Source organism: Dunckerocampus dactyliophorus, chromosome 17, assembly GCF_027744805.1.
Source record: "Dunckerocampus dactyliophorus isolate RoL2022-P2 chromosome 17, RoL_Ddac_1.1, whole genome shotgun sequence".
In the NCBI taxonomy this organism is placed as follows: domain Eukaryota; kingdom Metazoa; phylum Chordata; class Actinopteri; order Syngnathiformes; family Syngnathidae; genus Dunckerocampus; species Dunckerocampus dactyliophorus.
This window is the reverse complement of record NC_072835.1, coordinates 10,999,333-11,024,253: the sequence shown is the minus strand read 5'-3', so window position 1 is coordinate 11,024,253 and position 24,921 is coordinate 10,999,333. Positions and strand designations below refer to the sequence as shown.

At 40.6% G+C, this 24,921-nt stretch overlaps 1 protein-coding gene across 5 annotated transcripts in view; it reads right to left on the bottom strand.

Moving 5' to 3' along the window:
• Positions 1-24,921, bottom strand: part of LOC129170088 (protein turtle homolog A-like) — a 73,570-nt gene that overhangs the window by 25,087 nt on the left and 23,562 nt on the right. For all 5 annotated transcript variants that reach the window (XM_054757278.1, XM_054757279.1, XM_054757276.1 and 2 more), the window contains 4 exons: positions 18,650-18,796; positions 15,877-16,025; positions 15,356-15,467; positions 11,653-11,794 (listed from right to left, as the gene is read on the bottom strand). In XM_054757278.1, the coding sequence (XP_054613253.1) occupies positions 11,653-11,794; positions 15,356-15,467; positions 15,877-16,025; positions 18,650-18,796 (550 nt within the window). The remainder of the gene's footprint in view (positions 1-11,652; positions 11,795-15,355; positions 15,468-15,876; positions 16,026-18,649; positions 18,797-24,921) is intronic.

Genomic DNA, 24,921 nt, shown 5'->3' with positions numbered 1-24,921 from the left:
TATACTGAGAAATCCGACAGAATTAAAAATAGCTCAGATGACCGATATTTAAAAAAAAAAAACTCTCCAATGAGTGGAGTTTACCCATACTGTGGTGCATGTTACTGGGCAAAGGTGAGCAAATCAAGTGCTCCTTTTCTATGACGTGCTGCAGCTATCGTCCTTTCCTCACCTCCCCTGAGCTAAAAGGTGAACAATTATGGCGACGATCGTGTGGGACTCAGAGGAAGACATGTTGTGTGCCATATGCACTAAATGTTCTGCAAACATTCCGTGAGGAGGGAAAAAAACCTCAACCTTCAGTACATCAAAACTTGTCAGCCACCTGAAACGCCATCGCTGCGACAGTGTTTTGAAAGCCGAAGTCTATGAAGACACCTGCGCTGCTAAAATAAGAGCCACAAAGCTAGCGACATCATTGAAGATACCGGCTTTTGTCGACTAGTAAACTCCTTGCAGCCACAGTTTGTACTTCCGAGCCAACGCTGTTTGCCAGCAAAATAGGACATGATTGCCACACGACTGCATACACTGATATATGGAAATATAGACATAAGCTTCTCTACTGATGTATAGACGTATGATGTTAACCATGTTAGCTTGCTAGGTCTGGATAAGGACTTCAAATTATACAGTTTTGTTTGATAAAAATAAATGCCAATTTTTAGAAACAGAACTGTTCTCCCGCTGTACCACTCCGGGCAGACCAGCAAGGGGCTGCAGAGAGGCAACCCAGACCAGAACCCAGCCGGATGACAACCAGCCCCCGAGACCGGCGAAGGACCACACCCCACAAGGGCAGATGGGCCCCAGGGGTCACACACCAGCGGGCCCAGAGTTGCCCCTGCCAACAGGAAGCAAGCCCGCCCATGACCAGGAGCACCAGTCCTCCACCAGAGGGAAAGCCAGCAAACGAGCAAGCAGGCAGAAGAATGGACGAGCAGCAAGCCAATCCACCACATTGCGCCGGACGACACTCGCCAGGCAGCACACCCCCTGAGCCCATAAGCCGCAGAGAGGCCAAGCGCCCAGCCCTGGCAGAGCATCAGAGCCGAGAAGGCCAGACCGGCAGCTGGTCAGACCACCAGCCTCCAGGAACCGGACTACCCCCCACCCCCAAACAAACCGCACACCGCCCACCCACCGGAACGACAACCCCGACAGGCCAGCAGCCAGATAAGGGAAAGGCAAAGACATGGAAAACTGCTCAGTGAAGCATTAAGACATGCGGCAACAAACACCCAAGCACCCGGCTAAGCACCACACACCTGACAAACCCGGCCCCAAGGCCCCCGCCCGCTAACATCTAAACAGATGTTAGATGTTAGTCACTTAAACCCATTCTAGACATTCTTTGACCTGTGTAGTGTACTCTGTGGAGAGTTTTAAAATGAACCACCTGTAGGTTGGGATTTTTAATTAACTGGGAAGCATTGAGACATATTTGCTTCCAGAATTTTGGGTGCCGTTTGTCAATCCACCTTTGAGTCTTTTACTTCCCGGTATGCACAATCTACATTCATTCATTCATTCATTTTTTTTACCTCATGTCCTCATTAGGGTTGCGAGGGTATGCTGGAGCCTATCCCAGCTGATTACTGGTGAGAAGTGGGGTATACCCTGGATCAGTCGCCCCCCCAATCATAGGGTACATATAGACAAACAACCTGCACAAATTACAATTAAATGTAAATGTAAAAAACTAAGAGCTATAAAGAAGTAATCAGTTTTCTGTACTGTCTTGAGAAGCAGAAGGTTACCTATCGGTTTGAAAAAATATATATTGTGCATCTCTACCTTAAACAAAACAGCCTAATGTCTCCCATCAACCAACAACACATGTATCACCTTACGAATGACAAAAATCGATACAGCTGAAAAGGCGAAATATGCCAAAACCATTTTTTACGTGTGAAAATTAAATATATTTAAATTGAGGTTATCAGGAGTCAACAGTGCTTACAGAGCATTGCAACAGAAATAAAATGTTAACTTTTGTCTTATCTGTTATCTGAAATAAACATCACTGGTCAAAAGACGAGAGATCTTAGCTGACATTTTTTCAACTTTCCACAAGTCAGACATGGTATTTAAGTTTGTGAATCCTCCAGTGCAAACAGAACAGAATCACTAATCCCTGACAACAATTTCAGAAGCTTTTGAAGTCTCCATCACTGTCAGTCCCAAACACAATCCCTAGCAAATATTGCAGTATCTTGCCTTGTCTCAATACGCATGCACAAGTTCAAACACGTTAGGGTTACTTTTGTACTTATTGTAACAGTGCATGTATTCGTTATCAGATTTACAAACGTGACTGCCTCGTGATGTAGTCACACGTCTACTCCATAAAGAAATACAGTACAGCCCAGCATATGGCAAGTAGGAGTCACTGCTAGCAATAGTGCCAAGGAGAAGCCACAGCTTGAAAATCCTCTTCCGTCATTAAAGTCTCCTGTTTGGGAGCTCTTTGCCTTCCCGGTGACATATAGTACTGTATGTAAACAAAATGAGTGCGTCGGCATTGTTCAGTAGATGTAGGTAACGCGGCTACAAGCTGGAACTATTAATATAAATAACCGTTGCGTAATTGCTGTTTATTCATTTGTTTATTCTATTTGAGGATTGTATTTATTGGAGAATTAACTGCCTGCAGATTGCAGTCTTTGTATGTAAAAAAAAAAGTGTGACTGTGACCAAACTGTGACACATATGAATATGTTCATGTGCTATGATAAAACAATTAAATTCTATGACCAATTTTTGAATCAAAATTACAAAACCAATCAATTCATCAATTATGTGAATAAATCGGGGATATAATTTCTAATTGCTTCTTAATTTCAAACTATTCACACTCACATTCATGCCTCTGGAAAATTTAGAGTTGGCAAGTGGAGATTCAAACCCAGATCTTCCTGATCTCCTGTCTGTGTGGGCAACGTGCTAACCACTTGGCCACCGTGCGTCATTATTATTAAATATTATTAATATTAGTGATTATTATTATTACTAAAGCCACTTTAATATATTTTACAACACCACTATGTCCAGTTTTTCAGTGCTGGCTCACACATTTACCACAACTGCTACTAAGCCACCATGACTAATGTTTTTTACCTGTCCGAAGTATTTGTCCCCACTATTCTCCTTCCTCTCCATGCGTTTGTATGAATGTCAGTGTTTCTCACAGGACTTGTAATTGTCAAATGTGCATAATTGGCCATGACGCATTTGCAAAAAGTGAGTAAAAAAAGCATGAAAAGCAAAACACCACACTAGAACACTAGAACTAAAAATGAACTTTCTTCTGTAGCTTCTTTTTGTCTTTTTTTTTATGCCACAAACAAAACTGAGCCGCCTTTGAGTGCTCTGAAATGGGGGAGGGGCGCATGGCAGCATCTTCTGCTTGTTGAGAAGAGCTACACATGCATTCATGTCAGAGTCAACAAAAGACTCTTCACTAAAAGCTAAGTTGGCAACACCGATCCCTCCAGTTCTGTCTTTTTTTCCCTCTGGCAGACCAAGTGCGTTACAATGTGTTTATGAGCGAGGGCAAACGGGTAGCGCCAGATGTATTTGTGGCGGTCCAAATGTATCTGTGGCGACCCGCCACACATGAATGTATTGGCATAACTGGATTTCAACTCGTGACTCAATGCTTCTGTGATCTCAGACTTTTTTTCATACCAGCAGTAAACCAAGTGACTAATGTGGAGTGTTTATGCCTCGCTTTGAGATTAACTGCCGACTCTGTGGCGGTAAGCACTTTTTTTAGCCTCATTTTACAACAAAATCGATGTATGATTCAGTCTCTGTGCTCACATCAAACTGGTCTGTAGCTACAGACAGCAGTTACCACTAAATAATCTGATACATGTCCACAGCAATCACAGACATACAGTAATAGGCTATCATCAACTGAAGTAAAACTCTACACATTTTTATAGGCAGCAACTTTACAAGCCGACAACCGAGTTAACAGTAGCAACACAAAACTTCAACATGATATCCTGCAATGTATTTAATCAAAGAATGTTTTGACAGTTTATCCCTAAGGGTCATACAGTATACAGTTTGTCAATTATATAAAAAATACATGTATGTTGATTTAAACAAAAACTACCAAGATTCAAGTCAAAGTTACAAGTATTTACATTCTGTGATTAAAATCATGTTTTTTTTCTATCAGATGGAATAAAAAGCTGAGATAAAAATTATTTGTGCATTAAGAATAATAATGCACCTTTGCACATTATATCTGCTTCTTGTGAGTAAATTGACAACTTTGCAAAAAAAAAAAAAAAACTAATAAAAAGGAGCCAGTGTATTTTTTGCCATTTAACATTTACAGCAACCTTTAAAAACTACACAAAGGTTTAGTTTAAATAATAGTGTGTATTGTCATTGCACACTGTAACTGAAATTGCAAAGGGCACGTCATTATAATTACTTTCACCAAATATGTCTACTTTCCTAAATTAGTAACATATAATGACAAGAATTCAGAAGCTGGATTTTCATTTCCTTTTCAAAAAAGTCCAACTTTCCAGTAAAAATCAGACTGAGTGTTAACCTTAAAGATCTCTAATGTTAATTCATATCCAGTGTGTGATAGAGAAAAGCTCATGAGGAGAAATGCAAATGAAGAAACTCCATCTGCTCTATTGACTCTCTCCCAGCTATCGTTTTGTAAAAAGTGTTTCAGCTGTCTGGTGGGTGATGTGCTGGCAATTCTTAAGCACCCTTTTTCCTGCCACTTAGACACACTATTGTAAAAAGTAGCCTAATTCTGCTCAGTCTGTCCTTTTCCGTTAAATCCAATTTCAGTGTATCTTTTTGATGTGACATGAGTGCATGATCTTGGATGCATTGTTTGTTGTATTAGAGGGGTTGGTGGTATTGCCTACTTGTTAGACTGTTTAGGAATAAACTAAAGCTCCTTTTCCACTGCAGGAACTTTACCCTGTAACTTTGTGCGTTTCGACCACAGGAACTGGAGCCAAAATGAAGTTCCTGGCTTTTAGAGGAACCAAATTTGGCGTGGGGGTTTCAGGGGGATAGACAACATTGTCTAATTGGCCATTATGCACAACTCCGGCCAGATTGGAGAGTTTCAGACACTCTCACTCCGTGCTTGTGTGTGGTCGGGAAAAATTTTGCTTTTTTCGATTTGAGTCACAAAAAGGGTGCAACTTTATCTCATGTTTTTAAACCTTATTTAACAACAAAACATGAATTTGACTTACAGGTGATGGTTTAACTGCACATTATAACATGTTAAAAAAAAATCCATGATGTGTCCACAGTTCCGTGTAAGTGTGCACCAGAAGGATTTTTTGCTTATGCTCGCTTTCTGCACTTACTTTCTTGGATTTGCTATTTTTCCCTGTTTAGCTGCTTTTGGCCTTGCCATTCACTCTGATCTCTGAGTAAGTGAAGTAGCTTTATCATTTTTTGCTGCAGCACCTTGGCATTTGCTATTTAGTGGCTTCGCCTTGGCTCTGTTGTACTTTGTTTCTTTTGCACATTCCACTCCTTTTGATTAGGCCTTTTTGTTTAATACTGTAAGTCTCCTCTGTCTCGGTGTCCCACTACCAGCCTCACAAGGGCCGCGGGTATGCTGGAGCCTATCCCAGTTGACTTCGGGCGAGAGGCGGGGTACACCCTGGACTGGTCTCCAGCCAATCGCAGGGCACATATAGACAAACAACCATTCACACTCACATTCATACCTATGGTTAATTCAGAGTTGACCTAACATGCATGTTTTTGGAATGTGGGAGTACCCGGAGAAAACCCACGCACGCACGGGGAGAACATGCAAACTCCACACACAGAAGCCCAATGGAGATTCGAATCCAGATCTTCCCGATCTCATGAGCCATGACAAGTCATGGAAACCCTTAATAGCCCTTGACCTTGATCAGGTTTGTGCTCACATTAATCTGGGAAACGCTCCTCCCACGGGCCAAACTGTTGCTGTTGACACCTCCCTGGCCTCTGTTGCAGCTATGCCTTCTCCACGTAAACCTAACATTCCCCATCCTCCCTGTTTTTCCTGTGCATCTGATTCCAGTGGACAATTTCTTCACCGGTGTATCCTAGTTTTTGACCATACGCTTACTCTCTCGATCAGACCAAAGTAGCCTTTATTATGAGTTTACTGATGGAAAAGACTGCCATCTGGGTTATGGCTGCAAGAAAGGCTCACTCAGCCGTGTGCACCTCCTTACCTATTCTTCTGAATGAAAAACTTTCACCCACTTAAAGGCAAGGAAGCCTGCTGGATTACAAGCAAAAGAGATTGTTGGGTGCCAAATACTACCCCTTAATCTTTGTATTCTGGCAGCCGGGATCGGCTGACGACATGACGACAAGGCCTGGTGCATTTTTCACATGGGTCTCAGGCCCTACATTAAGGACTTGCCACATACGACAAAACAGAATCACAAAATGAACTTATCGACTTTTCGTCTGTATGAAAGACTGCAAGAACGAGACAGAGAACATGCGGGAAGACTCTGCCTCCAGTCTGTTACTGGGTTGCCATGGCAATATTGACCCCTGTTGTGGTCGACCCTGTGACCCTGTGCTGTTACTGCAGACATCTAGATGATGACGTTTCCAAGTGCTTCTTGGAGATGCTTTGGCACCGCACCGGCAGACCTAACTAAAGCAGCTAACCTCGCTCCAGCTCCTCATCAGCCCTCCTGCAAGTCTCCACCTTTCAACCAGTCCTGTGAGTACCACAACGTCAATCCTCATACCCTGGCTCTAACCAAGTTTCGGACAAGTGACTTCAACTTATGAGTTATTGTATCGAAGTCATGGTTTTTATTGACTCTGGGTGAGATGATTGTTTTGTGGGCTCATAATTTTGTTACGACTCATAAGCCACACTTGCGCTCAATTCACCCAAGGAGGTGTACACACTAGACTTTGAAACTCTATGGGAATCATCATGAAACTATCTGGTTCTACTGCCCTCTCGGAAAGTCCAGGCTGGACACCTCTGATGGCAGGGGCGACTTGGCCACAGGCGTTATACACACCTGGAGCAGGAGTTGTTCTATCGCACCTGACCCTCATCCACTACCTCCACTTGTTCCTTTCTTCGATGTCAAGTGGGTCACCACAGAGCGTCTTATGAGAGGGGGAGTACTGTCATGCCTGCAACTTGCCACTTTGCTGTCACTCTCTGCCTTGCCTTTCAGTGCCTTCTGTTGGTGTTCATGGGAGGAGTAACCTGGGTGCACTTGCTAATCAGGCCTTCTTAAGCCTTGCTGCCACACTCATTCGTCGCCAGACTGTTTATTCTACTACGTTCACATCCTGTACTTTTGTATTTGCTATTTTTCCCTGCAACGCTGCTTTTGGCCATGCCTTCACAGGGCTCCAAACTAACTTTCTTTTACTAGGAATGCAGTGGCCTTAAAACTTGGACGACTGATTGACTCAAGGTCAATCACTAAGCTGCGAGTTAGCTCGTCATGGCTTGCGCCATGAACTCTAAATGTACTTTTTGAGAATTTACCATTCGCTTTAAAAAAAAACAACAACAATGTAGAACATAATTACAAACAATACATAACATATTTGGGCAAAGTTGATGAATCATGTCCGGGACCCTTTAAGCAATTTGGCTTGTTTACACTCAGCTTGGTTAAAATGAGTTTTGGTACAATTTATTCAATGCTTTTCTCTATACCCTGGTGCACACCAAATAAACACACCATGGCTAATTAATGTGGTTAGTTAGAATTAATTTGAAATTCCATACTTTTTGCAGATTTTTTCCACACTCAGCAATAGAGCTTCAACAATTAGTCAACGAATGGATGATTACTCAACTGTCCAATTCATCAACAACTATTTTTGTATTTAATGAATCAATTTTTTTTTTTTATTTAAATGGTAAATATTTGGACAACAATTTTAAAGAGCTCAATTTAAGGTTGAAGTCTTTGGAAGAGAGGGAAAAACGTTTGTTGTATTAAGAGCAAGGCAGAGCTGGAGACAATGCACCATATTATTTGTCTCATCAGGTTTTTTTTTAATCTCTTTATCAGATTTTTCTGCAGATCACAACAAGAAGACCTTTAGTGATGATAAATACAAAGGAGGAATACAGCTATTTAACATTGGCAGGCAATTCACATGGTATTGTAGAAGGAGGTCTAATGGATAGAATTATTGAGTAGCAACCAGAAGAGGCCCAATTACTCTAATTTGTTGCAAAACAAGCTGTTCCAGACAGTACATTGTGTACATTAGTCACTGTACCACAAAAGACCATCTCTCATTTAACACACAATATAAATGAAACCTTCAATAATTAAACATGCTCAATGTACAATATAAACATCAAACTTATTTGTTCATATAACACACACAGAACAATGAACAACTCTGTGTCTGTCTCCTTTCCTCAGTGTCGGAGCACTATTACCTGAAGCACTGTGCTCCCCTCTGCTGTCCATGCACTGCCGTGTTCCAGTGATGATGCATTAAAGTGCGTTAAGTAATTCAGGTTTAACTCTGAGTGTTTGGCGAATAGGTTTTCAGACACAAACTGAAAGCCTTAAAATGCGTATCTGGAGAGCAGCAAAGCGTACAAGTGTAGTTAGGCGTCAAAATGCGTGCAGAGATGGCAGGTCTGCTGTTGTGGTGGAAGAGGTTTGTTGGTTCAGAAGCGTTTTTGAACAAAAAAAATAGTTGTAAATCTTATTGATGTTGCAACACCGATATGCAATGTTCCCTAGAAAGCTACGCGTGTGTGCAATCGTGCAGCGCTACCGCCTTCAGCACACAAAATAAAAAATGTATTCTGTACCATTTTGCAATGCAACTGAGTGAGTGAAAGGCGACAACAGGCGGTACCAACATACAAAATAAAACGACAAACACTGTCCAGACAAGGATAAGAACCTGTTCGCACGTTTTTAATTATGCAGCCAATCAATTCATTAACAGCACGCTATGTAGTACATGTTACTGTTGTGCAGATTAACATATAGCTAAAGGTGCGGCGGAGTTAAGAGATTTAAATGCTGCTTGCTAACCGTGTATTATGACAAAATGAAGAGGCAGTGCCACATCCACTCACCAAGTAGCCACCAAACGTCGGTTCTTTTAAGGTCGATGCGTGAACAGAAGAATAAAGGATGAATCTGGGTGAGATTTTGGATGCAAAGTTAAAGTAGCAAGAGAGTTTTCAAAGCGAAAAGTGTGGACTAAATGTGTAGTGTAACCGTGTAATCTTTTACCTGTGTGCTTTTATTTTGATGACCGGGCTTTTTATTTGAATTTTTTGTTTAGACAAAAGTACATTTTTACAACAAATATGGCATCAATTACAAGTAAATTTCCAGGATGAAATAGTGCCAGAACAGGCTGCTGCAAAACCGAAAGGAAATGAGGAAAGTCAAGTACACATAATTAACAAAATAAATGGTAAACAAGAAAAGAAATGGAAAATTGAATTATAAACTAGATTCAGATTGTTAATTGGATGAGACATTTCCTTGGCCTGTTTTGTCTGAGGTTGACGATGAAGAAGGCTATATTTTCAAATATGTCTTGCCGCCTATACATAATAAATACGACACATTAAAATACGATAGAATGGAAGTTCGACAGGTGCGATACTAGTGTGCACTTCTGATGACTCTCTCAGAGGTCCACGGAATGCTCAGGACACGATATTTCAGTGACGTACAGTGAGGTTCACGACTGGTGAGGCACTGACTTTTTTATGCTAACACAGGTTGCTCATTAAAATGATAACAATAAAAAGAAAAGAATAATACATTTTTGTTAAAAATTGTTCTTCGTCCCATTTACAGTATTTACTTGTATTCTTTTTTTATTAACTGAAAAGCATTTGCGGTCTTACCTTTTGTATATGCACCGTATCCTTCTCCAGGAAAAGCTCTGATACTTTGCTGTAAAAGTCCGATCACCTTCTGGTGAGCTTGATATATACACTATATTCAGTAACATTAAATATTCATTCATTCTTTTAGCAGAGCATACAAATATATTTCATACGTTTGACTTACTGCTCTCCAGCTTGTGCTGCTGTCAAAAAAAAAGATGGCTTTTCCTCTCTATAGAAAGAAGGCAGTGACAACTCCGGTTTCCTCCCACATTCCAAAAACATGGTTAATTGGCGACTCTAAATTGTCCATAGCTATGAATGTGAGTGTGAATGGTTGTTTGTCTATATGTGTCCTGTGATTGGCTGGCGACCAGTCCAGGGTGTACCCCGCCTGTCGTCCGAAGTCAGCTGGGATAGGCTCCAGCATACCCCCGCGACCCTAATGAGGAGAGGCGGCATAGAAAATGGATGAATGGATTATTCAAGGCTTGCCCTGCGATTGGCTAGCGACCAGTGCAACGACAGCTGGATAGGCCCTACTGAGGATAAGCGGAATAGAAAATTGATGGATGGAAAATGGATGGATGGATTATTTGAGGCTGTGCCTCATCTGCCTCCCGTGACCGCACGTCACTGGTATATGTGTAACACAGGAAAGTGGAAAGTAAATGCAGTTACATTGCCTATGCTAGCAAAGTTAGTCTTCTTTCACTTTTGTAATTGAAATGCACATCCGTAATCTGCTCATTTCTCAGAATCTGTGGAGCGGGGTCGCTTTATTACTGTATTTATTTTAATTTGTTCAAATTGACTTTGAATTTGAACATGAAGAGGTCTAACCGATTCAGCCATTGAGCGTTTCTTTTGTTTAAACAAAGCAATTCATGTTTATTCATTAAGAGAATTGTTGGAAAGTATTTTTTTTTCCAGTACTGTAAGCACTAAAGAGAGCAAATGCAACAATGAGGATAAAAACAAATCTAATGGGAGAACGTTTGCTATCATTTAAAATCAGAGAATGTGTGTATCTGTGTGTTGTAAAACTGTTTTAAGTCATTATTGGAAGAAAACGTCATCATCTCTGAAATATGACTTTACTTATACAGTATGTAGCTCTTGAAAGCACACTGGTGGAATACAGCATTCTCTTATCACTAGTGTTAGTTGTAGTAGGCATTCTCTTTCCCTCATAACAAAGCAATCTAGTCTCAAGTTGCACAGTTTGCATTGAGGTATTTGTGTGCATACACATGTATCAAATATATGATGCTCTGTCTTTTTAAATGCTTTACTTGTTGATGCTAAATATATGATGCTCTGTCTTTTTAAATGCTTTACTTGTTGCTGTACTGTGGCAACCACTATATGAAAGACTGACGCTCTAGGGGCTGTCTCACACACATGCACGCACGCATGCATGAAGACACGCATGCACACACATTTGAGAGTGGCAAAGAATATATGATGTATTTCCCAATGGTGTTCCGTGACATTATTGTTGCAATGTCGACATGTCAGTGTCACCATAACTTTGTGCTGCTTTTCGAATAAGAGTCAATTTTAAGTATTTTTACTTTTTGTATCTGGCAAAGGTGCAATTTTTTCCATTTTAAGTATTTTTATTTTTTGTATCTCGGCAAAGGTGCGATTTTTTTATACTTTCATTTCTTGTCATGCATTCGGTGCCTTCACTAGTGCTTCCAGTACTGCTGACTAAAACCAAAATAGACAATAAAAAGTGAAGAGGTACATGTGATTTTAGCACTCACTCTACATGGTAGACGTTCTCTCCTCCTTTCAGCCACACGTAGGTCATGTTGGGGGGATCGGCCACCGCCTGACAGTGAAGAAGTGCATTCTGGGATACATTTAGAGAGGTGCTTTTGGGAGGTACAACGATGACAGGGGGACCTGGTGACAGTCAAGCAACCAAAAACACAACTTACTGTATGTTACAATCACTTCACAAGGTCTTAAGAGCTTCACATTGGAAGTCTGTACTTGGCAGTTCTAATAAAATGTACTCAAACCAAGTCATGCATATCATTGATCTATTTGTCGTTATACAGAGAAATCACAGAGGTCTTATACTCTAAAATGTTACATTTTTGCTATTTAAATCCAGAGTGGATTATTTCAAATATAATTCAGTCTCTATGGAAAACAAATACAGTAATCCCTCGTTTATCGCGGTTAATTGACTCCAGTCCCGACCATGATAAGTGCATTTCTGCAAAGTAGGATTCCTTATTTAGAAATGGAATATTTTCGTAGTTAAGAAAACCTGTTTATGACCTTTTAATATTATTAGAGCCCTCTAGACATGAAGTAACACCCCTATAGTCACCTTCACTTGTATTATTACCCAATATAGTAGACATAATAACAGAAAATAAGTTACATTGCACATAATATAACATAACCTCACACGTTAGCATTGGGAGAGTTCATTGTAGCTTTTTCTATCATCAATGTAATGTCTGAATGACAGCACGTCAGGATGGCTATAAATTAGGCAGCCTTTTCATTTAAAATAGACACAGGGCTCTATGTCTTACAGGCAGATGTTCAAAACACAGCAGGAAACCAAACTGCCCCCACAATGTCCTCGCCACACACCCTGCCAGTCTCTCTGCCGCTTTCCTTGTTGCTCCCAGCGCCACCCCCCATCCTAAAGGCAAATCAGCCCCCGAGTCTAGCTGTCCTCCCCACCACGCAGCAGTCCAGCCCCGAGAAATCCGCCGCCGACAGTGGACCTCACGACACAGCTCCACGCTTCCAAGATCCACCGGCAGAAAAGACGCTAGATAAATCACCTTCAACCTGACAGCCGCATCACATGCACCTCTCAGCGTGTTCTCCATGATGAGGGCGCGCACACGAAGCTCAAAATGACTGCTCCGAAGCACAAGAAATGTTGCGGGACCATAACGCGACCACACATCAGCCGCATCACTGTATAACTCGCAGGGTTCAAAGAAAAAAGTAGCGACTACACCGGAATTTAGGGTACTACTCTATGAAAACACTAACGTAACAGTTTATGTCACTTCAAACTACCTGGCAACTCCTGCACACTACAGCACTCAACTATGTGCGGCTCCTGGCAAGCCTTATAATGATATTGTCACTTACCAGTGCATAAAACAAAGTTGAATACTAACTCACCATCAGTATGAGCCTGGAGTTACTTCTTTTTTTATATTCAGAGAATATGACATTAACGTGGTTTGATGTGTGTAGGTGACAGGCGCAGCATGTTGTTACCGTCCACGGTTGGTGGTAAGCTTAAAAAATCTAGTCTTAGATGGGAACAGCAACAACATCTTCAATGCCATTGTCAAACGTGCTGGATAGCTCCTTTTAACTTTAATGTAAAATGACACAACAACGAACACACAAGTGGTTTGACGCATTAGCACGGAAGTGTCAAATTTTAAGTAGCTGCTGTCATTACTGGTTAGAAATTTGCTTTCTTTCTCCCCATTATCCTCATTAGTCTGGCAAGGGTTTCCAGCATCCTCAGCGAGGAAGCTCTTCAGTGTAGTTTGTCTCTTCATTTTCGTAACTGCCTGTAGTCATCGTGTGTGCCTAACTTTGACCCCAATGTGATGTCATTTTGTTGAATATTATTTTTCAAATAAAATAAACACCCTTATTTCCCAAATTTCTAAGCATTTATATTCAATTCGATGCGCTTGTTTACAAAAATTGTTTATTTCATTGCTTCTGAAAGTTTTCGGCAGCCTGTTTTTTGAAAGTGCAGCATCGCTGGTTTAAAACCCTAATGCTTGACGGATATAAACATAACTGACAGTTTATGGGTTACTTAAGGCTTTTAATCCGACCTAATCCCGATCAGATATCGGGCCATGTGGCAGTGCTCCTGAGTCAAGCAACCATAAGCATAGATAATGTGACTTAGCCTGAGCTGCATTAGAGCATTAGAGTCTTTGGATGATTATCACTCTAAAAGTGATTCAAAATATGACCAATGTAGTTTTAAAATGGGTAGTGAGTAGATACGGAACGGGTTGTTGGAGTGGTGCTAGTTTGCCTCTCAAGCACTGCCGTTGAGCAAGACTGCCCATGTTTCAGGTGGCCATCTATAGTACGTCTTTGTGTTGGGAATTACAGAGTTACTGCAAATATAATAATATTATTATTGTAAATTAAAGAAGATAGGATAAGGACTAACTAACTAATAACATAGATATGTGAACCATTTATAAAAGCACATACAAAAATGCAACCAAAATTAAAATGGGTTTTAAAGAGCAAAACGTGGTACTTGAAAAGAACCACTTAAAAATAGTTTTTATTGGTCATTTTGTGGTGTTTTCAGAAAATGGAAAACAATGTATTTAATTGGCTAGCTGAAATATCAGTGTGTGACGCTGGTATCTTGATACTGCACCCTAAGAGTCCATCACAATATCAATATTTTGTTCCACTTTACTATGCGTGCAGTCTGTTCACCATAACTCTATGCCGATATAAAATCATGGTTTGTGCATGTGTATGCATGAAAGGTGTAGTATAAAACGGTGTAAAGTTCCTCCGGGGATGATAAATGATGTTGGAAGTCTGAATTTTCATGCAGTAAAGTTATGGCACAATCCAATCACACATTGTTGCACATGGTATTCACATCAATATGTATTACGCTGTAAAATTATATAGTGACAGTCCTTTCCTCCTTTATCCTGTCTTGCTACTCTGAATTATTGGAAGGACCATTTTGGCGGCAAGTCAGCGTTTTAGAAAAGCATCTTGAGCGGCTACTACAGGATTCAGCACAGAGCCACCACAGCACTTGATGAGCCAAACGGGCCTTCCAATGTTCTCAGCTAATTTTCTGGACATGGTGGCAGGCAGCAGATGGAGAAGCGTGCAGTCACGCAGCTCGACCACCACATAAAGGAGACTTATCACTTATTGCCTCAGTGAGCTTTTAATTTGGTCTTCTGTCTGGCCAGCAAAGTATGCTTTCGTGTTACTTAAATATTTACAAACAATTACTGACCGGCCAACTTTGAAGAAATCCTATGAGAAAACACATCCTCCAGCAGTTCTAAACTGCTGCTAAATTACATCAAATGTATCTGTTATCATCACAGGGCACTTTACGACATGTGCCACAGAGTCATGTGACCTCTTCTACTGAAATACGCAGACACTTCAAATTTTTCATGATAAGGTGATGCCGCCAAGGCACTGATGACAGCTTGCCTAATGTCATGATATCAATGATATTAACGTCACGCGGAGCTAATAAGAAAAGTGTTCAGTTTGAGAGCGCTTTGCTCCTCTGTTATGATGCAAGAGGGAGAAATGTAAAATTGTAAATTGCACTGGCTCACGGCCATACCAGCACATAGACACGTGACTTCCCAAAGGAACCGGCAGGCAAACCTAGAGACAGACAAATTGACAGGAGAACGACAGACTAACAGACAGGCTGTTACTGACCTTTTATCTTTACTTTTGTCTCGAGAGTCACGTTTCCCTCAGAATTGGAAGCATGACAGGTATACTGTCCTGCTGACTGCACGCTCACTGCTGGCAGAGATAACACTTGCTCCTGGTAAATATGATACAACAGAGAGACAGATATATCATACACATAGTCAAGGGGAATAACTACAGATCACATGAATAGTTACTAGGCAAAATATTGCACTGAGGGGATCTTAGATGAATAACAGGGTTAGTGTGAAGTATTGATAGGATTAAAAAAGTACTGTTCCTCTTGCCCTTATTGGCAGATGTGGCAGTGGGGGAGTTCCAGATTTAAATAAAATACGTTGGAAACCTCTTTTGCAGAAAAGAGGAATCTGCTTTGGTCCATTTTACAAATACGTTTGAAACGTTACCTCTTATTAGTGTGATACTGCATACTTCCATATTGGTTCATGAGGTAGGAATGGATGCACCAATATTTGAAATCACAGGATGCCAATTACTCGCATAAGGAATTAGTACACACTTACCTGGCCATTGCCTCTTTGAATCACCCTTCCATCTTTGAGCCAAGTGATGGCTGGAAGAGGGTTGCCAATGGCAGCACAGACAAGAGACAGGTGATTGCCAACCACACCTTCCAGCACAGGAGGTGGGGTTTTGGTAAAGGTAGGGGGCGCTGTAGGACAAAACATGAACTCCCTTAAGTTTAGAGACAAAGTAATGTTGAATCAGATTTCTCTCAAATGACTTGTTTGTATTTCTCTATGTATTGTACAGCACATAAGCAGCCCTTTCTTCAAATGTCTCCAACGTCTGTCTGCTTCCATCCTTATATTCGAATATTTGAACATTTTCTTTTTCGGCATCTTTGTCTATATAAATTACATTTTGCGGTTGTGTTATCGGTCATCAGGTGCGATCAATTATCAATTACCTGTTCTCATAACCACCGTCTCCTTTCAAATCTCTCATCCATCCTGTCGGAGCTATTGACAAGCCCTCTTGTCCTCAAGCGCATCTTCCAATTGGACGGGAAGAGCATACCGATGGCGCACATCAAGTCAGAATCAACCATTACATTTATCTCTTACCTGACGCTCACACGTCACTGGTGACACGGTCTCGCCTTGCTTTGACAATTTGCTCTGTTTTTTTTTTTTCATTTCGCTCTACTTTAATAAAATAATGTGTTATTAAAGTTGTTACATGATCAAAATTGCTACACAAAGTATAGCTTCAGAAAAAATTCTATATACTATGAAGTGTTAATGGATAAAACAAATATTTTCAAAAACTCACATGTATCGGACCTATATCAGCAAAAAAAATGAGTTCCGGATTATATCTGCCTGCATCTAAAGTGACCGATACTGGCACTCTGATACAAGCAGTCCATTCCAGACTCCACTCCAGCAGTTCTGTGCAGCAGCACCTGCATGGAGCCCCGCAGGATCACAACATGCTAACGTGGTGATAATAGCATAGAGGAGGAGTTATGTCGGCCGTATGGCAGTATTTTTCGGTACAGTCTGAAAAAGAAGTTGCAGCTGAGTGTAAAGTACGTCATGTACTGTATAAGTTTCCGGTTGTGGCGCAGAATCAAGGAAGTTTAACCTCATCGTGCATTTGAAGCACCATCACTAAAAAATGGCATATCATTTTTGCGAGACCACGGCTTCCTCAAACAGCCAACGCTGTCCAAAACATTCGCAAAGCTAGATAAACTCCCACTGGACGGCAAAAAATCTTTAGCTATGACACAAAAGAGCAAGCCAGATGTGTTCCTTGGATTTTTTTTTTCCTTTGGAGTCTTGTTCTTTTTTGGACAATAAAAAAATTCCCTGGCGTTGGTGAGTAATGTCAAGTAAATGGGTCAGTTTTTTCTGTATCTATTGTTGTTGACTATTGTTCTGTGTTGATATGTAGTATCGGCCAATACGCAGGATTGCAATACTGATATGGTATCTGTAGTGTAAGTAGAAACTGCAAAAGTGCACTATGTTTCTTACTCATTTTGAAGTCTGCAACTAAACTTACTTGCCCTCAGGGCCATTTCTAACCTTATGGGGCCCTAGGCAAGATGCTGTTTGGTGCCACGAGTTTGTCAATCTACGATGAATAGATTCATAACCCTTACTTGGCTGGTCCACTAAGGTGCCACAATTTATTACATCTCTTGAGCAAAACAGTCTGCAGTTCCAATGAAACATCTTAACATCTTAGTAAACAAAACCAATTTTCATTGTTTATACAAATATTTACTTTAAAAAAGAAAACACATCAAAGTAATAATACCAAAACAATAAATGAGGCAAGAACGGGTATATTTAGCAGTTAAATTTAAATAAGACATCCACAATACCGCTGGGGAGGAAATGGCCCCCAGAACCAATGTCAATTTAGAGTAAGGCTGCATCAGATTGGAATCAACTCTACAATATGTTGTCTGTTCAACAGTTGACATCTCTGAACATTTTTAGATCTCGGTTAAAAGATTTGGAGAAAACCGTGGCGGTTGTAAATGTTTTACTTAACTGTACGATGCAGTTTAATATGTGCACATGTAAACAGTTATCTCTCTATAATATGTTTTCAATATGCTAAATTGTTTATGTTGGGTCACTGCCACTTATAAAAGAGACTTTTAGTCTCAATGAGTTTTTATTCTGGTACAATAAAGGTGAAATTAAGAAAAAAATCAGTTAAAATAGAATAGGAAATAGTAAAATGCATAAAAATTGTGGGAAATGATGGCTAAGTAATTCAAAGTAATTCAACAAAATCACACAAATGCAAAAAACAGTTGGACTTGTGTTTGTGTTTTTCCTTGTTTTCCACATGACTTCCTGTTTAGACTTTTATTTTGTCATGCCCATTACCTGTGTTAGCCCTCCTGTGGCAACTTTACATTTTCTTTAACGCTGGCAGCTGCCGAATTATTACTTCAGTTTCATTCACATGTGTTGCTCTACGTTTGCTTGCTGTTGCTTCCTTGCAATTGTTAGACTTTTTGGATAGATAATATACGCAAATCATAGCTACAGATGAAGACAGGACATTTTCATCCTCCTCAGGTGGGGCTAAAAATGCAGCTTTGGGGCCACCTGTTGGCTTGGGGGCCCTACCTAGACTAATAGTTTGCCTCTTGCAAGAAACAACCCTGTTGCTCTCCACAATATTCAGAAAGCTAGAAAACTGGGAAGACATTTTATTACCTTTCATAGTTAAAGAGAGATTTTTGACAACTAACAAAATGATAGGTGTTGTACAGAACAAAGTGACTAGAAGCGAAGAACTCACCAATTACAGAAAGCATTATCCAGGTGCCATTCCGAAGCTCCTCTGTTGGTTTATCTAATAAGAGTCTCCTACACTCATATAAGCCCTGGTCGTCCAACTGCAGGCCCTCCAACCTCAGAGTGCTGATCCCCACCAGAGACACCCGCCCTGCACAGATTACACATGAGTACATATGAGTATAGGTAAACAGTACAGGTAAACAAGTCAGAGCAAGCGACTTCGTGCATGTACGTAACATTGATGTCATGCAATGTCTGAGGCCTGACGTGTAGATCTGCCAGTGTGATGTGCAGCTGTGCTAAAACATTATTTCGTTCTGAGTCATTGTCTGAAAGTGACACACGTGCAAAACACCACACACTAAGAAATCTGATCTGATGGTTGCAAAGTGATGACTCACCCAACAGGATAGCTCAAGCTTTATTAATTAATTTCTATCTTTGCCTGATGTCTCACTTGCGGTGAAAATAGAAAATACCCATGATGATACAAGAGAATGAAGAGGTAAAATTTTACATTTAAGGACTAAATGTCCTCTCTAAATATGTCTAAATATGAAAAGATACAAAGACAATGTAGTGTGGACGCCACTGAGGTGTGTGGTAAACCAAAGTGGAGCCGTGTGGAGCCAAAGTCCTTAGGCCTGTGCAAAAAAATGCTGGTCCTGACCGTCAGAGACAAGCAGGAAGTCGGAGGTAGGCATGTCATTGGCGATAACACACACTATTTACTTTTCCAGGCTGCCAACGGGGACTAATTCTACAGGGAATAGAAGGGAGGGAGGCAGTTAATGTCAAGTAAAATACCCTTTTATCACACAAAGGATTTCCAAATCCAACCTTCGACCCACGGCAGTCCTATGTTTACTAGCTCAGTGTGATAACTGGGTCACCGCAGCGCCGCCGCAACGGAAAGGCTGTGCTGAGGCAACAAACATGACTGGGAGTTGTCGATTTAAAGAAAAAGGAAGAAGGGTGGTTTGACATCCGAACATAACAGAGTAGTAGTACCATTTGAAAAACACATGACTGCGAGAGATTTGAATGGGAGGTCATGTGAGTGTGACGCAGGTTAACACAGAAACACACGTTATTTATCAAACAACTATATAATAGCCTGGAAGACACGTTCTCCAAACCTGCTGACTAAAAACCTGGCAAGTGAATGAAAATTTAAAGTCGAGATGCACTCAAAACTTGATGATTGGACACCACATGACTTTGAAATATCAATAAATAATAAAACTTAAATTCAAGTGGTCCAAAAGCTGTAGCTCACCTTCTTGTTTTGCAACTGGTGTGTGTTAGAAGCAAAACAGAAGGTGTTTAAGGTGCTCCCCGTGCTAATTAACGCACATAAGACATGTAAGGTAACGATTGTTATTGAATTTCCAAAGTTCTTGTACTTCCTCAATATTATCTGTGTATCAGAAATTGTGTGCATATTTTGCAAACAGCACATCAATAATGACTTGAACTGCAAATACAGTACTACAGTACTACAGTTCATGTCAGAGCCAGTCAATAAAACCATGATATTCCTGTCAGGTTTTTGTGTCTTCCTTTTTTTCAAATATTCAGGATTAAATCATCCACCAAGCAAAGAGCAAACATTATCCAAGATTCAGTTAACCATCAATATACCTCAATAATGTAACATTTACAACCATGTACAGTAATTTACATTGCACCTACGACTAAGAACTTCAAAATATACATAGAATAGAAGAGCCTTGTAAAAATCTCTGCAGGTTTGGAGAATGTCATGTAATATGCAATATAATGCCGTATAAAAAAAATAAGTGTGTGCATTATCCCCATGCAGTGGGAAACAAGCTCATGTAAGCTAAGATTCCTTTTAATGTGTATTGTAGAAGTGAAAAACAGATGTACTTTTTCAGTTGACCAAGAGAAGTCTGTAATTATGGGAATAGCTTCTCCCTGGATCAATTTCTTTACTGCTTAAGTTGTGTTTCTCACTACTCGGTATATTAGTGGTATTATAAAGTATTTCAGTATGTCCCAGTTATGACATTTCCTGAAAATTAAAGAAATATTCCAATGACCAATATCAATGTTGAAAATTTTAGTTCAATGACATTTTTGGCCAACAAAGTAAGAGTGTTTGCATTTCAAGATACTTGTGTTATGAGTCTTGTCATGACTATAAAGTGAAGCCATTCACAGTTTGTTACTGCAACATCTGACATGGTTAGGGCTCAACAACAACACCCTGCAACACCTCTGAGGTAGGCATGGAATATAGAATTAACCATGATCAGACCATGCTCACTAACGCCTTACGACTGAACAAGGCCAAAGCCCTGCGGCAAGACTTTGGTAGGGGTTATAACACGTCAATGTCAATGTGTGTATTTTTTGCATCTTCTACATGTTGTTAACACATTTTTGTAAACTGGGTTAAATACTTTAGAACAGTGGTTCTCAACTGGTTTGGCTACGGGGCCCACCATTACCCGTTGATGATGAGCAGCGACCCAAATAGTGGACATTTTTCAAGTCAAATTTCTCATATATCTTATAGTGCTGTTTGGATGTGAGAACTGCGGCATTGAGACGCTGTCTCCTTCTTGATGGCTCACTCTTCTCCTGCGGATTTCTGCAGCATCCCACAATTGTCCTTCCCCTCCTGTTCAAGCTTGACAAAGTCACCCAGAAACAGGGCACGCCCCTTGTGGCAGTGAAGGAAGCGAATATCACAGATAACAATGCGATGTGCATACACGGACATCGGGTTACTACATTAGTTTCACATGATTTTTTTTTTTTTAAAACAGGTCCACGACCCACCACTTGAGAATCTATGCTTTAGAACACAACCTTAACACTGCTTTATTTCATTTCCCATTAAGATTAATTAATGTGTTATCGTCTAGTAAAGCCTTAAGTGATATAACATCCAGCTAACTTCTGTGTAGTTTGAACAGATGAGGGAATTAAACAGCAGTAAAGAAATCACGACATATGTATTCCTTCTCAAACGCCGCTGAGTGAAGCCAACGAAACTTACATCATCGCCTCCATCTAACGTTTCCTTCTGTGCACATCCCCCATTCAGCTCACTGGCTCCATTCAATTAGCTGACTGGTCCAAAACAATGTCTTCCATCAGGTGAATTCATGCGCACACACACTGACTCACCAGGTCGCCTAAAGCATTTATTTTCCAAACTCTTTACAAGGTTTCATTCTTCAATACTTTCTCAGATGACTGAGAAAGAGGAAACCACTCAAGGCTTGGTTGAAATGCAACGCTCTTTCTGAATTCAAGTTTTATGTGTATGCCATTTGTACACTCGCGATTCATTTAGAAGTCCTTGTCGCATGATAAGAATTTAATGTTAAAGTTTACTGGAGCCAACGGAGATGCGTTAGTTGGCAGCAGCTCTTCCCTCAAACTAATGTCGCGTAATGAACACATCGTGCTTCTTTCACTGTGATGCCACTGGATGCGTTTCACAAGTAAACACTGTGCTATGTGCAGTATGCAATGTAAATTATAGACAAAGTGCCACATTTATTTTAAACATTTTGCCTCAACAAAAGTCATTCAAAAAATCAGGACCAATAGTGAACTACAATAATACCTACTATCAACAAGTAAGACTAAGACGTGACACAAGGTGTCGGTAATATTACTGTAATGTTCGGCAAGGCACATACTGTAAGCATCAGGCTTGATCGCCGCAACAACAGTTTTTACTGCAGGTTTGAATGATCTCACAACAGGCACAATAATTATAACATAATAATATTAATCATCATAATAATAACATGGGCTAATGTTGCAGCCCTAATCCATCCATCCATTTTCTATACCGCTTGTCCTCTTTATGGTCGCGGGGGCATGCTGGAGCCTATCCCAGCTGACTTCAGGTACACCCTGGACTGGTCGCCAGCCAATCGCAGGGCACATATAGACAAACAACAAACATTCACACTCACATTCATACCTATGGACAATTTAGAGTCGCCAATTAACCTAACATGCATGTTTTTGGATGTGTGAGGAAACCGGAGTACAGTAGAAAACCCACGCACGCACGGGGAGAACATGCAAACTCCACACAGAAATGCCCAGGGGAGAATTGAACACTGATCTTCCCGATCTCCGGACTGTTACTGTGCTAGTGGTTACATGCTAACCACTAGACCACCCTGCGGCCCCACGGCCCTAATCTACTCCAAGCAAAACTCAACTCTGAACCCCGACGCCACTCCCAGTCCTCCATACATCCGGAACGCGTTTATTGCAACACACGTGAGCATGAGTCTTACTTATGTCTTAAATGCCTTATTTTCTCTCATTGTGTCCACTATACAAGGGTGATAATTGGATAATACAATACTAATCTAGGGGTGTTATTTCATGTCTAGAAGGTACTAATAATGTTAAAAAACATATTTAGAAGGTCCTAAACAGGTTTTCTATGCTTTAAATACGAAAATATTTGATTTATAAATAAGGAATCCCACTTTGCGGAATTGTGCTCATCGTGGTCGGGTCTGGAACCGATTAACTACGATAAATGACAGGTTACTGTCATTTATATAGGCCCACTGACACTAGGCAATTCATATTTGGAAACTTGTGTGCCCAAAGAAAATAAAAGGTAAACAATTAATGATTAACTTATTTTCTACATTTCCAATCAAGAATATGCAGTCACATCCCTACCTTGGACGTCATGGTATTTCAGGCAGACATGTTAACAATTGTTTGGCCTCGGTAGAGGTCTGCGCCAAGTTATATTCCAGTTCTATTAGTTAAGGGTTCATTCGCATTTAAAGGCAACAAACTATTGATGCGCATGGATGTTCAGGTTACGTTTGGACAAAGAGAAAGATATTGTTTCACCCTTGACAGCTTGTGCATCTAGGTATCTAAATCTCCCTATCAATCGCAGAGCCACAAGAGGCTGAAACAAACATGAGTAATTCCAGTGCAAATACTCATGTGTGTGTGTCCATGAGGTAGAGGAAACATATTAGCCATGTTAGCTGTGTGTAAAATGCTAACGTCTGTACACAGTCTTCTCTTCCTGATTGTGGTGGGATTTAAACTGGATGAGCTCACTAAAAGCACATTTATACAGCTGTATTTATTTTTTATAGAGCAGCAGTATGGCTGATGAGGGAGTCTGTCCTGTTCACATAGCTGATACTAATCCTCTGGTTTTTACGCTCTATTAAAACAAATACATTCAAATCCATTTCAGCCTTTCTGGGCAGCAGGCTACAAATCCATTTAATCGCACACATTGGCAAGTTTACACATGATCTAAAACAAAGATAAATATCGGACACGTTTACCTACTATCAGGAAAGCTACACTTAGCTTTTATTCACTCAACGTAGAAAGGAAAACAAGCAAGCTTGACCAGTCACCGTTGGACTCTGGGTCTCCAAGCCAAACAGCTGTGACACCTGAGAACATGACCTGAGGATGTGAAATCCACACCAGTAGTTGTTTAAAGTGGTTAGTTTCCCATGATGCACCTGTTACTCCCACAGACTATGTGAAGCAGGAGATTACAATAAACCCTTTTCAAACCCTTTGTGCGGCCACAGCAGAGTAGTTTCTGTTTGCCACTGGAGCAGAATGAGATAGGTTTACCGGTAATGTGTGTGTGTTTGTGTGTGTAGGATGATTTACGGCCTGTGCAGGTGTACACAAACATTGCAGAGTAAATCACAGTACAAAGGTGAAAGAAAAATTTAGGGGCCTTAAATATCAGCGTGTTTCCCTGCCTCATCTGACACTGTAACATCCACAGTTATAAAACGTGACCCTCAGTGCACGTTGATGGATCATTTTCAGAGTGAGCCACAAAAGGGCGACTGTCCTTTATGGGCCTCGACTGAAATTAAATTCAGCTCTACTCTCGTCCACAGTAATTCAACAGTCAAGGTTCAAGCTGACTTTATGGCTATGTAAATGGCCGTATCATATTTCCTGGCCAGGTAAGGCGAGGGAGCGGCATCGCACTCAAATGAAAAAGGCCTTGGCTCTGATAAAAGCAAGAACAAATCCTTTCGCAAACAAACACTAAAATGACCCGGTTGTTACTTTAAGGATAAAAATCCAGCATTTTCTTGGAGTTCAACAAATCTATCAAGCCTTACTGAACATAACTAGTACCTTAGTAAGTTTATTTTCTTGATGTCTAGGTCTTGGTGAGTCAATATTACATTCTGTCAGGGGAATGCCAATATGGCACCCAAATATGCTGTGACACCCTTTCTCTTCAGT